Source organism: Stomoxys calcitrans, chromosome 1, assembly GCF_963082655.1.
Source record: "Stomoxys calcitrans chromosome 1, idStoCalc2.1, whole genome shotgun sequence".
Lineage (NCBI taxonomy): Eukaryota > Metazoa > Arthropoda > Insecta > Diptera > Muscidae > Stomoxys > Stomoxys calcitrans.
This window is the reverse complement of record NC_081552.1, coordinates 232,989,066-233,001,468: the sequence shown is the minus strand read 5'-3', so window position 1 is coordinate 233,001,468 and position 12,403 is coordinate 232,989,066. Positions and strand designations below refer to the sequence as shown.

The 12,403-nt window shown below is 38.6% G+C and overlaps 1 protein-coding gene across 2 annotated transcripts in view; it reads left to right on the top strand.

Annotated features, from left to right (window-relative positions):
- Positions 1 to 12,403, top strand: part of LOC106094000 (BAI1-associated protein 3) — a 420,062-nt gene that overhangs the window by 274,853 nt on the left and 132,806 nt on the right. The window contains exon 12 of one of the 2 annotated variants that reach the window (XR_009396576.1): positions 2,447 to 2,633. Coding sequence is in view for 1 of the 2 variants with exons in the window: in XM_059360897.1 (XP_059216880.1) it covers positions 2,447 to 2,538 (92 nt within the window). In the remaining variant the exon portion in view is untranslated. Of the gene's footprint in view, positions 1 to 2,446; positions 2,652 to 12,403 lie in introns of those variants that run through there. The other variant, XM_059360897.1, reaches the window with a different exon arrangement.

The window sequence follows — 12,403 nt, the reverse complement described above, 5'->3', positions numbered from 1 at the left end:
TGCTGAAGTGTACATTTATTACCCTTTTGCTTGGGGGAGGGTACTTTTACTACACTCTCCATTGGAAAAGAGTACTTCTATTGCATTTCCCTTGTAGAAGGGTTCGTTTATAACCCTTTCCCTGCAGAAGGGTACTTTAATTACCGTTTCCCTTAGGGAAAGGGTACTTTTACTTTCTTTCTCTTGGGGAATGGCTGGTTTATTACCCTTTCCCTTGAGAAAAGGTACTTCTATTACCCTTTTTCTCGGGAAAGGGTACTTTTATTACCCTTTCCTTTGGGAAATAATGCTTTTATTGCCCTTTCCTTTGGGATTGGGTATTTGATCATCCTTTGTCGTAGAAAAGGGTGGGTTTATTACCCTTTTCCTTGGGGAAGGGTAATTTTCTTCGAAGAAGGGTGCTTTAAATACCCTTTCCCTTGTACGTTCGTTGACCTTTCCGTTGAGGAAGGTTACTTTCATTGTCCTTTCTCTTGGAGAAGGGTACTTTCTTTACCCGTTTCCTTGGGAAACGCTTATTACCCTTTGTTTTGGGAAAGGATACGTTTATTACTCTTTTTTTGGAAAGGGTATGTTTTGTGTCCGTTCCCTTGGGAGAGGGTACGATTGTTATCCTTTCTCTTGGGAAGAGTTTTTTTTTCCATGGAATAGGGTGCTTTAGGGTACTTTTGTGATCCTTTTCCTTGTTGTAGGGTACTTTGATGATCTTTTTCCTTGGAGCAGTCGATCTTCATTACCCTATTCTTGGGGAAGCGTACTTTCGTTACCCTTTCCCTTGGGAAGGGGTGTCTTTTCCAAAGAATAGGGTGCTTAAGTACCCTTATCCTTTGGAAAGCGTACTTTTGTGATCCTTTTCCTTGTGGTAGGGTAGTTTGATGATTTGTTCCCTTGGAGAAGTCGATCTTCATTACCCTTTCCCTTGCGGAAGGGTACTTTCATTACCCTTTCCCTTGCGGAAGGGTACTTTCATTACCCTTTCCCTTGCGGAAGGGTACTTTCATTACCCTTTCCCTTGTGGAAGAGTACTTTTATTTTCCTTTCCCTTGGGGAAGGATACTTTCAATACCATTTCCCTTAGAAAGTGTGCTTTCATTACCCTTTTCCTTGAGAAAAGATACTCTCTTTGCCTTTTTGCCTTGGGAAAGCAAACTTTCATTAACCTTTTCTTTGGGAAAGGGTTCTTTCTTTCCCTGTTCGTTGGGAAGGACACTTCCCTTGTGGGCGGTTGGTGTATTTGCCCTTTCTAGCTCTCACCTCTTTATGATGTGGGTGATATCGTAAAGAGGTGAGAGACACCTCTTTATGATAAGACCCACATCGCATTCGTCTATAGCTTAGCATATGCTTCTCTATTCTCTGAAATATTGGTTCAACTGTTTCTGTTTCAAAAATTGGACAAGTGTTGTGGAACTTACTATGTTCAATGTCAATGCACACCGCCATCGATGGATACCCCTGTTCTTTGGACTTTCTCGTGTTGGTCAGTCTCCACTTAACTTCCTCTTTTATAGGCGTGTTGTTTTGAGGAAAATGCTGGGTATCTAACTCTTTACGATTGTGTCCTTTATATGTCTTCATAGTTCTGTGAATATGGCTTGGTGGGCTGTTTTCTTAAGTAGCTATGTCAGAGAAGGTCCATCAGGCAGTGACTTAAAAGACTCATTGCATTTGTTTGCCTTTTTCACTGCTATTTTCGTCACAATGGGCTCTTGACTAGGACCTCTCTCAATAGGTGTGGTTATCGGTGTACGTTCCCTCGTGGCCCATAATTTTCGCTCTGTTATCGAAGTCGTTTATCAATGTCTTATTGGGTTGCCCAAAAAGTAATTGCGGATTTTTCATATAGTCGGCGTTGACAAATTTTTTCAACGGCTTGTGACTCTGTAATTGCATTCTTTCTTCTGTCAGTTATCAGCTGTTACTTTTAGCTTGCTTTAGAAAAAAAGTGTAAAAAAAGTCAATTTGATTAAAGTTGATTCTAAGTTTTATTAAAAATGCATTTACTTTCTTTTAAAAAATCCGCAATTACTTTTTGGGCAACGCAATAGTTTGTATAAGAGTTGCCTGTTGTAAAGCCAGTGGAGCCCTTACCTAATATTATGAATCTCCCTGGACATATATGTAAGTTTCATATTGTATCCATCGGTTTTTTGTATGTTTTGGTGAGTTTTGGGATTTTAGGGGGTGGTATTCATTATTTAATTTTTTAAGTTTACCCATCAGTCGTGTAATCGAATCTCCTTGTCTCAGCTCTATTGCATCCTTCCTCTGGGGGAAAAATTAAACTTTGATATTAATAGCAAACTATGAAGTTCCTTGGAACTAGGTTCCTGGACTTTGCCTGCTCCTTATATAATAAAAACCCTTAAAACTAAACATACGAATATTTCCCTCCCCATTTAATATTTATGTATTTTCCTCAATTTTTTTCCCAAATCTCTTGCAGCTAATCCCATTCTGCAAATTTTGGAATTACGTGTAAATGATAAACAAGCGCAGGATTTCGTGCGAAAACAAAAGGACAGAATAATACAATAAATGAACAACTTAAATCCCCCCCAAACACAAAGGACGAAGACATAAACAAAAACACTACCCAAGGTTTATGAAACGAAGCAACAATCAAATTGTCTGTAAGTATGAACCAACAAAAAAAAAAAAAAACAGGGAATGATTCCCCCCAACCAAAAACAGAAGAAACAATTAATGGACGAAGTGATGCTTCAGTCACAAGAAGGTGTTCAGTTAGAAGGACAAAGGACATTTTCAAGAAAGTGAATTTATTACTACAAACATGGTGCATAAAACAACAAAAAAACATAGAAATACGCAAGGATTTGTAACAAAAAAAAAAAACGCTCTCTAGATTAAGACTTAGAAGGGAAACGGAAGTAGATAAAAAACAACCAAAGAGAACAGAACATGTCATTGTTAGGGTGGCAACAGCTCTACCAAAACATTGAAAATGAACAAAATTTGAAAAAAAAACACACACACACAAACAGCTACATTTTAAGATTACCAATAGTAATTTGATTTAACTTTTGTCCTTTTTTCTAGATATTTGTAAACCACACAATATGATATCCATATGAAAATTAAATTTATTGACACTTTGAAGTGGAAATCTAAAAACCCATACCACACACACACACACACACACAAACTTAACAATGCAAACCAAAGAAACAAACAAAACCAATTAAACGCAAACTCTTAGGGAATCTATTTTGGATAAACATTTTTTTCAAATGCTTTATGTAACCGATCCTAAAAACCACCAAAAATGAAACAAAACAAAAGATTTAGCAACCAAAAAGGATATGAGAAATAATGCACAATACCGAAACCTTTCAACAATAACTAAAATAGTAAACTTATAAAAGCTGATTAGGTTTATTAAACCATAAATATTGGAAGAAAAAAACTAAAGGCGCTTAAAACATTCACGAAGCTAGGCGTAATGCATCCACCATCATTCACCATATGCCCAGCATATGACTCCTATCATAAGTAAGCCAGTAACCCTTTGTTGAAAGTCATCAACTTCTTCGTCCTTCTTCGCTGCACTATAGGCCAGAAAATCCTCTCTGTCTCATACCCATTAACAGATTCTCATCCTATCACCGACTGCGCACTGGCCAATCCCTTTACTATGTTCAGTGGTTCGACATATGAAGCATGAAAGACAGTTTACTGATCTTTTCTGTCATATTCATCTGGCTTGTCATTTAGCGGCATAATATTATGTCAGAGAACCCAAATCAGTGTTATCAGGAACCTGGATTCTAATCAGTAGTATGCCGACTTGTGTTTCCAGAGCGGTAAATTCCTTCCCAGGATTTCATTTGCTGCTAGTCTAATGCCACAGACTTCTGTCTGAAGCAATGTAGGCTTCCCTGACAGTCTTAGCCACAAACTGTATGCATTGGATTAGACCCCCAATATAGTCCCTGATACCTTCTTGGAGGCATAGACCTTGATCTCTTCTTCCTCAAACACATCATCTGCCTCCCAAACCTCTTTTTTGGAAAACAAAAACCACAAATCGTAGTTTGGAATGGTTTCGATGACGTGTAGTGTAATATCTCCAAAAAACATCTGCCCGTGTTTGGACCTTCATCTCCTATACAAGGCCTTCCACCATACAAGTGCCTCATTTATAGGCGAATGTAAATCTTAGGGACAAACTGTATGCATTGGATTAGACCCTCAATATCGTCCCTGATTCCTTGTGGGAAGCATCTGAGAAGACGGTGATCTAATTTTCCCCAAACACATCCTCTCTTTCGGAAAATGATATCCACAGATCGTAGTTCAAAAGGGTTTGATTGCATGTAGCGCAATACCTTAAAATAAGATCTGCCTGTGTATGGACCTTCACATACTTACAAGTTCGAGATCCACACACCCCCCCCCCCCCCCCCCCCAGGGGTTTTCTAAGAGTCTTAAGAAAACCCCTCCTACCACATTTCAAGAGAATCGGCCAACAAATGACCATTATGTTGCTGCATTACTGCAAATCGGACGAACATATATATGGGAGCTATATCCTAATCTAAACCGATTTTTATGATATTCACCAGTAATATTGAGAGTCGTAAGAAAATCCTTCCTACCAAATTTTAAGAGAATCGGTCAACAAATGACCATTTTATTGCTGTATTACTGGAAATCGGACGAACATATATATGGGAGCTATATACAAATCTGAACCGATTTCTATTAAATTCACCAGTAATATTAAGAGTCTTAAGAAAATCCTTCCTGCCAAATTTCGAGAGAATCGGTCAACAAATTACAATTTTATTGCAGTATTCCTGCAAATCGGACGAGCATATATATGGGAGCTATATACAAATCTGAAACGATTTCTATGAAATTCACCAGTTATATTGGGAGTGATTAAAAAAACCTTCCTACCAAATTTCAAGAGAATCGGCCAACAAATTACCATTTTGTTGCTGCATTACTGCAAATCGGACGAATATATATATGGGAGCTATATCCAAATCTGAACCGATTTTTATGATATTCACCAGTAATATTGAGAGTCGTAAGAAAATCCTTCCTACCAAATTTCAAGAGAATCGGTTGACAAATGACCATTTTATTGCTGTTTTACTGGAAATCGGACGAACATATATATGGGAGCTATATCCAAATTTGAACCGATTTCCATGCAATTCACCAATAATATTAAGAGTCTTAAGAAAATCCCTCTTACCAAATTTCGGGAGAATCGGTCGGCAAATGACCATTTTGCTGCATTATTACTGGAAATCGGACGAACATATATATGGGAGCTATATCCAAATTTGAACCGATTTCTATGAAATTCACCAGTGATATTGAAAGTCATAAGAAAATCCTTCCTGCCAAATTTCAAGAGAATCGGTCAACAAATGACCTTTTTATTGCTGTATTACTGGAAATCGGACGAACATATATATGGGAGCTATATCCAAATCTAAACCGATTTCTATGAAATTCACCAGTAATATTGAGAGTCATAAGAAAATCCCTCTTACCAAATTTCGAGAGAATCGGACAACAAATAGCCATTTTATTGCTATATTACTAGAAATCGGACGAACTTATATATGGGAGCTATATCCAAATCTGAACGGATTTCTATGAAATTCACCAGTAATATTGAGAGTCATAAAAAAGTCCTTCCTAACAAATTTCAAGAGAATCGGCCAACAAATGACTATTATGTTGCTGCATTACTGAAAATCGGACGAACATATATATGGGAGCTATATCCAAATCTGAACCGATTTCTATGAAATTCACCAGTAATATTAAGAGTCTTAAGAAAATCCTTCATGTCAAATTTGAAGAGATTCGGTCAACAAATGACCATTTTGTTGCTGCATTACTGAAAATCGGACGAACATATATATGGGAGCTATATCCAAATCTAAACCGATTTTTATGATATTCACCAGTAATATTGAGAGTCGTAAGAAAATCCTTCCTACCAAATTTCAAGAGAATCGGTTGACAAATGACCATTTTATTGATGTATTACTGCAAATCGGACGAACATATATATGGGAGCTATATCCAAATCTGAACCGATTTCTGTGAAATTCACCAGATATATTAAGAGTCTTAAGAAAATCCTTCCTGCCAAATTTCAAGAGAATCGGTCGGCAAATGACCATATTATTGCTGTATTACTGCAAATCGGGCGAACATATATATGGGAGCTATATCCAAATTTGAATCGATTTCTATGAAATTCACCAGTAATATTGGGAGTCATAAGAAAACTCTTCCTACCAAATTTCGAGGGAATCGGTTGACAATAACCATTTTATTGCTGTATTACTGCAAATCGGACAAATATATATATGGGAGCTATATCCAAATCTGAACCGATTTCTATGAAATTCACCAGTAATATTGAGAGTCATAAGAAAACTCTTCCTACCAAATTTCGAGAGAATCGGTCAACAAATGACCATTTTATTGCTATATTACTGCAAATCGGACGAATATATATATGGGAGCTATATCCAAATCTGAACCGATTTCTATGAAATTCATCAGTAATATTGAGTGTCATCCGAAAATCCTTCCTGCCATATTTCGAGAGAATCGGTCAACAAATGACCATTTTGTTGCATTATTACTGCAAATCGGACGAACATATATATGGGAGCTATATCCAAATCTGAACCGATTTTTATGATATTCACCAGTAATATTGAGAGTCGTAAGAAAATCCTTCCTAACAAATTTCAAGAGAATCGGCCAACAAATGACCATTTTGTTGCTGCATTACTGAAAATCGGACGAACATATATATGGGAGCTATATCCAAATCTGAACCGATTTTTATGATATTCACCAGTAATATTGAGAGTCGTAAGAAAATCCTTCCTACCAAATTTCAAGAGAATCGGTCGGTAAATGACCATTTTGCTGCATTATTACTGCAAATCGGACGAATATATATATGGGAACTATATCCAAATCTGAACCGATTTCTATGAAATATATGAGTAATGTTGAGAGTCATAAGAAAATCTTTCCTGCCAAATTTCGAGAGAATCGGTTGACAAATGACCATTTCATTGCTGTATCACTGCAAATCGGACGAATATATATATGGGAGCTATATCCAAATCTGAGCCATTCTAAGCCAAATTAAAGAAGAATGTCAAAGGGCCTAACACAACTCACTGTCCCAAATTTCAGCGACATCGGACAATAAATGGGAATTTTATCGCCCCAAAAACCTAGAACCGAGAGATCGGTCTATATGGCAGCTATATCCAAATCCGGACCGATCTGTGCCATATTGCAGGAGTATATCAAGGGGCTTAACTTAACTAACTGTCCCAAATTTCGGTGACATCGGACAATAAATGTGCTTTTTATGGGCCCACAAAGTTAAATCAAGGGATCGGTCTATAAGGCATCTATATCCAAGTCTGGTCCGATCAGGGCCAAATTGACGAAGGATGTCGAAGGGCCTACACAATTCACCGTCCCAATTTTCAGCAAAATCGGATAATAAATGTAGCATTTATGGGCCTAAGACTCTAAATCGGCGGATCGGTCTATATGGCAGCTATAGCTATATAGACCGATCTCACGATATAAGGTCTTGGGCCCACAAAAGGCGCATTTATTGTCCGATTTTTGGTGAAATTTGGGACAGTGCGTTGTGTTAGACCTCTCGATATCCTTGTTCAATACGAACCAGATCGGTCCAGATTTCGATATAGCTGCCATATAGACCGATCCGCCAATTTAAGGTCTTAGGCCCATAATAGCCACATTTAATATCCGGCTTAGCCGAAATTTGAAACAGTGAGTTGTGTTAGACCTCTGGACATCCCTATTTAATACGAACCAGATCGGTCCAGATTTCGATGTAGCTGCCATATAGACCGATCCACCGGTTTAAGGTCTTAGGCTCATAATAGCCACATTTAATATCCGGTTTAGCCGAAATTTGGAACAGTGAGTTGTGTTAGACCTCTGGACATCCCTATTTAATACGGACCAGATCGGTCCAGATTTCGATATAGCTGCCATTAGACCGATCCACCGGTTTAAGGTCTTAGGCTCATAAAAGCCACATTTATTATCCGATTTCGCCGAAATTTGAGACAGTGAGTTGCGTTATTTTCTTCGACAACTTTCTGCAGTTTGACCCAGATCGGTCCAGATTTGAATATAGCTGCCTAATAGACCGATTTCTCGATTTAAGGTTTTGGCCCATAAAAGGCGCTTTTATTGTTCGATTTCGCCGAAATTTGGCACAGTGAGTTGTGCTAGGTCCTTCGACACCATATTTCAATTGGTCCAGATCGGTCCAGATTTGCATATAGCTGCCATATAGACCGATTTCTCGATTTAAGGTATTGGGCCCACAGAAGACGCATTTATTGTCCTATTTCACCGAAATTTGGGACAGTGAGTATTGTTAGGCCCCTCGACACCATATTTCAATTTGGCCCAGATCGGTTCAGATTTAGATATAGCTGCCATATAGACCGATTTCTGGATTAAAGGTTTTGGGCCCATAAAAGGTGCATTTATTGTCCGATTTCGCCGAAATTTTGGACAATACTTTGTATTAGGCTCTTTGACTTCCTTCATTAATTTGGCCTAAATCGGTCCAGATTTGCATATAGCTGCCATATAGACCGATTTCTCGATTTAAGGTTTTGGGCCCATAAAAGGTGCATTTATTGTCCGATTTCGCCGAAATTTGGCACAGTGAGTTATGTAAGGTCCTTCGACATCCTTCTTTAATTTGGCCCAGATCGGTTCAGATTTGGATATAGCTGCCATATAGACCGATTTCTGGATTAAAACTTTTGGGCCCCATAAAAGGTGCATTTATTGTCCGATTTCGCCCAAATTTTGGACAATGCTTTGTGTTAGGCTCTTCGACGTCCTTCTTCAATTTTGCCAAGATCGGTTCAGATTTGCATATAGCTGCCATATAGACCGATTTCTCGATTTAAGGTTTTGGGCCCATAATTATATTTGAATATGGCTACCAAAAAGATCAATATTTTGTTGTTCAAAATTGACTTGTGCTGAATAGACCACTCAATGTCCATTCTGAATTTGGTCCCAATCGGACCCTATTTTGATAAAGCTCCTATGGGGACATTAATTATGCATTTTTCACCGGATTATGAGGAAAGGTGGTTTACATATATACTCGAGGTGGTGGGTATCCAAAGTTCGGCCCGCCCAAACTTAATGCCTTTTTACTTGCTCACTTTTTCAACCCGGCCTAATGTATATTCTGTGTGGGGCCGGAAATGGATACTTCGGAGAGTATACATTGAAAAGGGAGAAACATCCGTAGTGTAGTGTACGGAATCTTATGTATATTCTAGTGAAAAGGACCAAATCCATCTTTCTAGTATCCTTCATTCCATTTCTCGTAGTCATTTACAGCAGTCTACTCAGTGACCTTTCATTGATTTCACTAATCGTCTAGAGAAATCTGCTACTGTTGAGATTCAAAAAGACCTCGTTGTCTCATAGTCTATTACGACAATCTCCTCAGTGACCTTTCGATGACCTCGTTAATCATCGCGAGAACTCTACGCTACGGTGCTTTCTTCACTGTTGTTATTCAAAAAGACCTCGTTGAACACAAGGTTCCAGAGAATAGGTGAGACCACTACCTCCAGAGGCATTTTCCCTGTTAACTGTCTCGTCAACCGCCTACAAACAAAACTAACTCCCACTGACTTGACGAAAGGGTCGTTAGGGTCCAAAGGGTCCATGTTGTTAAATGCCCCTTGGATTTTAGGAAAGCCGCAAAGGCATACTTTATGAGTCGGAGGGATGTCTTCAACTTTCGTACCACTAGCCGACCTACCGTGAAGGTATGCCCATCTTCCCCTCTAACATTTTCTCCCTTACCTACAGATCGATCTGATTTTACACACTTTTGTGTAAAACAAATGTCCTTTTTAAGCGCCAAATCCATTTCGAATTTGTGAGATAATTACGTGAAGAATAAAATCAGCGAAACTAAATAAAACTTTTAATGTTCAGTGATTGTTGTCAATTGTCAAAAACAAAAAAAAAAAAAAAAATATTAAAAATATCGAAACACACATAAAACTTAAACTCCTATCAAATAGTGATTAAATATATGGTACAATAAATACATACTTTTTTCTCCGATTTATTTGTATACATCTATTTCTATTGAAACGATATACACTCTACAATTTTTCTAAGTAAAAGAAACTGAGCTTAGCCTTTTTAAACAATTTTTTTTTTGTAACCCGAAAGGACCTTGGCCCTTGCTGCATTAAACCTTTTTTATACCCTTCACCATAGGATGGGGGCATACTAATTTCGTCATTCGGTATGTAACAGCTCGAAATATGCTTCTGAGACCCCATAGAGTATATATATTCTTGATCGTCATGTCATTTTAAGTTGATCTAGCCATGTCCGTCCGTCTGTCTGTCAGTCAGTCTTTCTGTCGAAAGCACCCTAACTTTCGAAGGAATAAAGCTAGCCGCTTGAAATTATACACAAATACTTTATATTAGTGTAGGTCGGTTGGATTGGAATTGGGCCAAATCGGTCCATGTTTTGATATAGCTGCCATATAAACCGATCTTGGGTCTTGACTACTTGAGCCTCTAGAGGGCGCAATTCTTACCCGATTTGACTGAAATTTTGCATGTGGTATTTTGGTATCACTTCCAACAACTGCGTTAAGTATGATTTAACTCGGTTCATAATCTGGCATAGCTGTCATCTTGGGTCTTGACTTCTGGAGCCTCTAGAGGGCGCCATTCTGGTCCGATTTGATTGAAATTTTGCACATAGTGTCTTGGTATCACTTCCAACGACTGTGCCAAGTATGGTTTAAATCGATCCATGTTTTGATATAGCTACCATATAAACCGATCTTGGGTCTTGACTTCTTCAGCCTATAGAGGGCGCAATTCTCATCCGATTTGGGTCTTGACTTCTTGAGCCTCTAGAGGGCGCAGTTATCGTCCGATTTGACTAAAATTTTGCACGTAATTTTTTGGTATCACTTCCAACAACTGTGTTAAGTGTGGTTCAAATCGATGCCTGTTTTGATATAGCTTCCATATAAACCGATCTTGGGTCTTGACTTCTTCAGCCTCTAGAGGGCGCAATTCGCGTCCGATTTGACTGAAATTTCGCACGTGGTGTTTTGATATCACTTCCAACAACTGCTCGTAGTATGGTCCAAATCGGTCCATGTTTTGATAATTGCTGCCGTATAAACCGATCTTGGGTCTTGACTTTTTGAGCCTCTAGAGGGTGCAATTCTCCTCCGATTTGACTGAAATTTTGCACGTGGTATTTTGGTATCACTTCCAAAAACTGTGCTAAGTATGGTTCAAATCACTCCATGTTTAAATATAGCTGCCATATAAACGGATCTTGGGTCTTGACTTCTTGAGCCTCTAGGGGGCGCAATCTCATCCGATTTGACTGAAATTTTGCATGTAGTATTTTGGTATCACTTTCAACAACTGTCTTAAGTATGATTTAAATCGGTTCATTATCTGGTGTAGCTGTCATATAAACCGATCTTGGGTCTTGACTTCTTGAGCCTCTAGAGGGCGCAATTCTCATCCGATTTGGGTCTTGACTTCTTGAGCCTCTAGATGGCGCAGTTATCGTCCGATTTGACTAAAATTTTGCACGTAGTTTTTTGGTATCACTTCCAACAACTGTGTTAAGTGTGGTTCAAATCGATGCCTGTTTTGATATAGCTTCCATATAAACCGATCTTGGGTCTTGACTTCTTCAGCCTCTAGAGGGCGCAATTCGCGTCCGATTTGACTGAAATTTCGCACGTGGTGTTTTGATATCACTTCCAACAACTGCTCGTAGTATGGTTCAAATCGGTCCATGTTTTGATAATAGCTGCCGTATAAACCGATCTTGGGTCTTGACTTCTTGAGCCTCTAGAGGGCGCAATTCTCATCCGATTTGGCTGAAGTTTCGCACGATGTGTTTTGTTATCATGCGCAACAACTGCGCTAAGTATGGTTCAAATCAGTCTATAACCTGATATAGCTGCCATATAAACCGATCTGGGGTCTTGACTTCTGGAGCCTCTAGAGGGCGCAATTCTCATCCGATTTGACTGAAATTTTGCATGTAGTATTTTGGTATCACTTTCAACAACTGTCTTAAGTATGCTTGAAATCGGTTTATAATCTAGTATAGCTGTCATATAAACCGCTTTGGGATCTTGACTTCTTGAGCCTCTAGAGGGCGCAATTCTCATCCGATTTAGCTAAAATTTTGCATGAGGTGTTCTGTTATGACTTCCAATAATTGTGCTGAGTATGGCACAAATCGGTCCATGTTTTGATATAGCTGCCATATAAACCTATCTTAG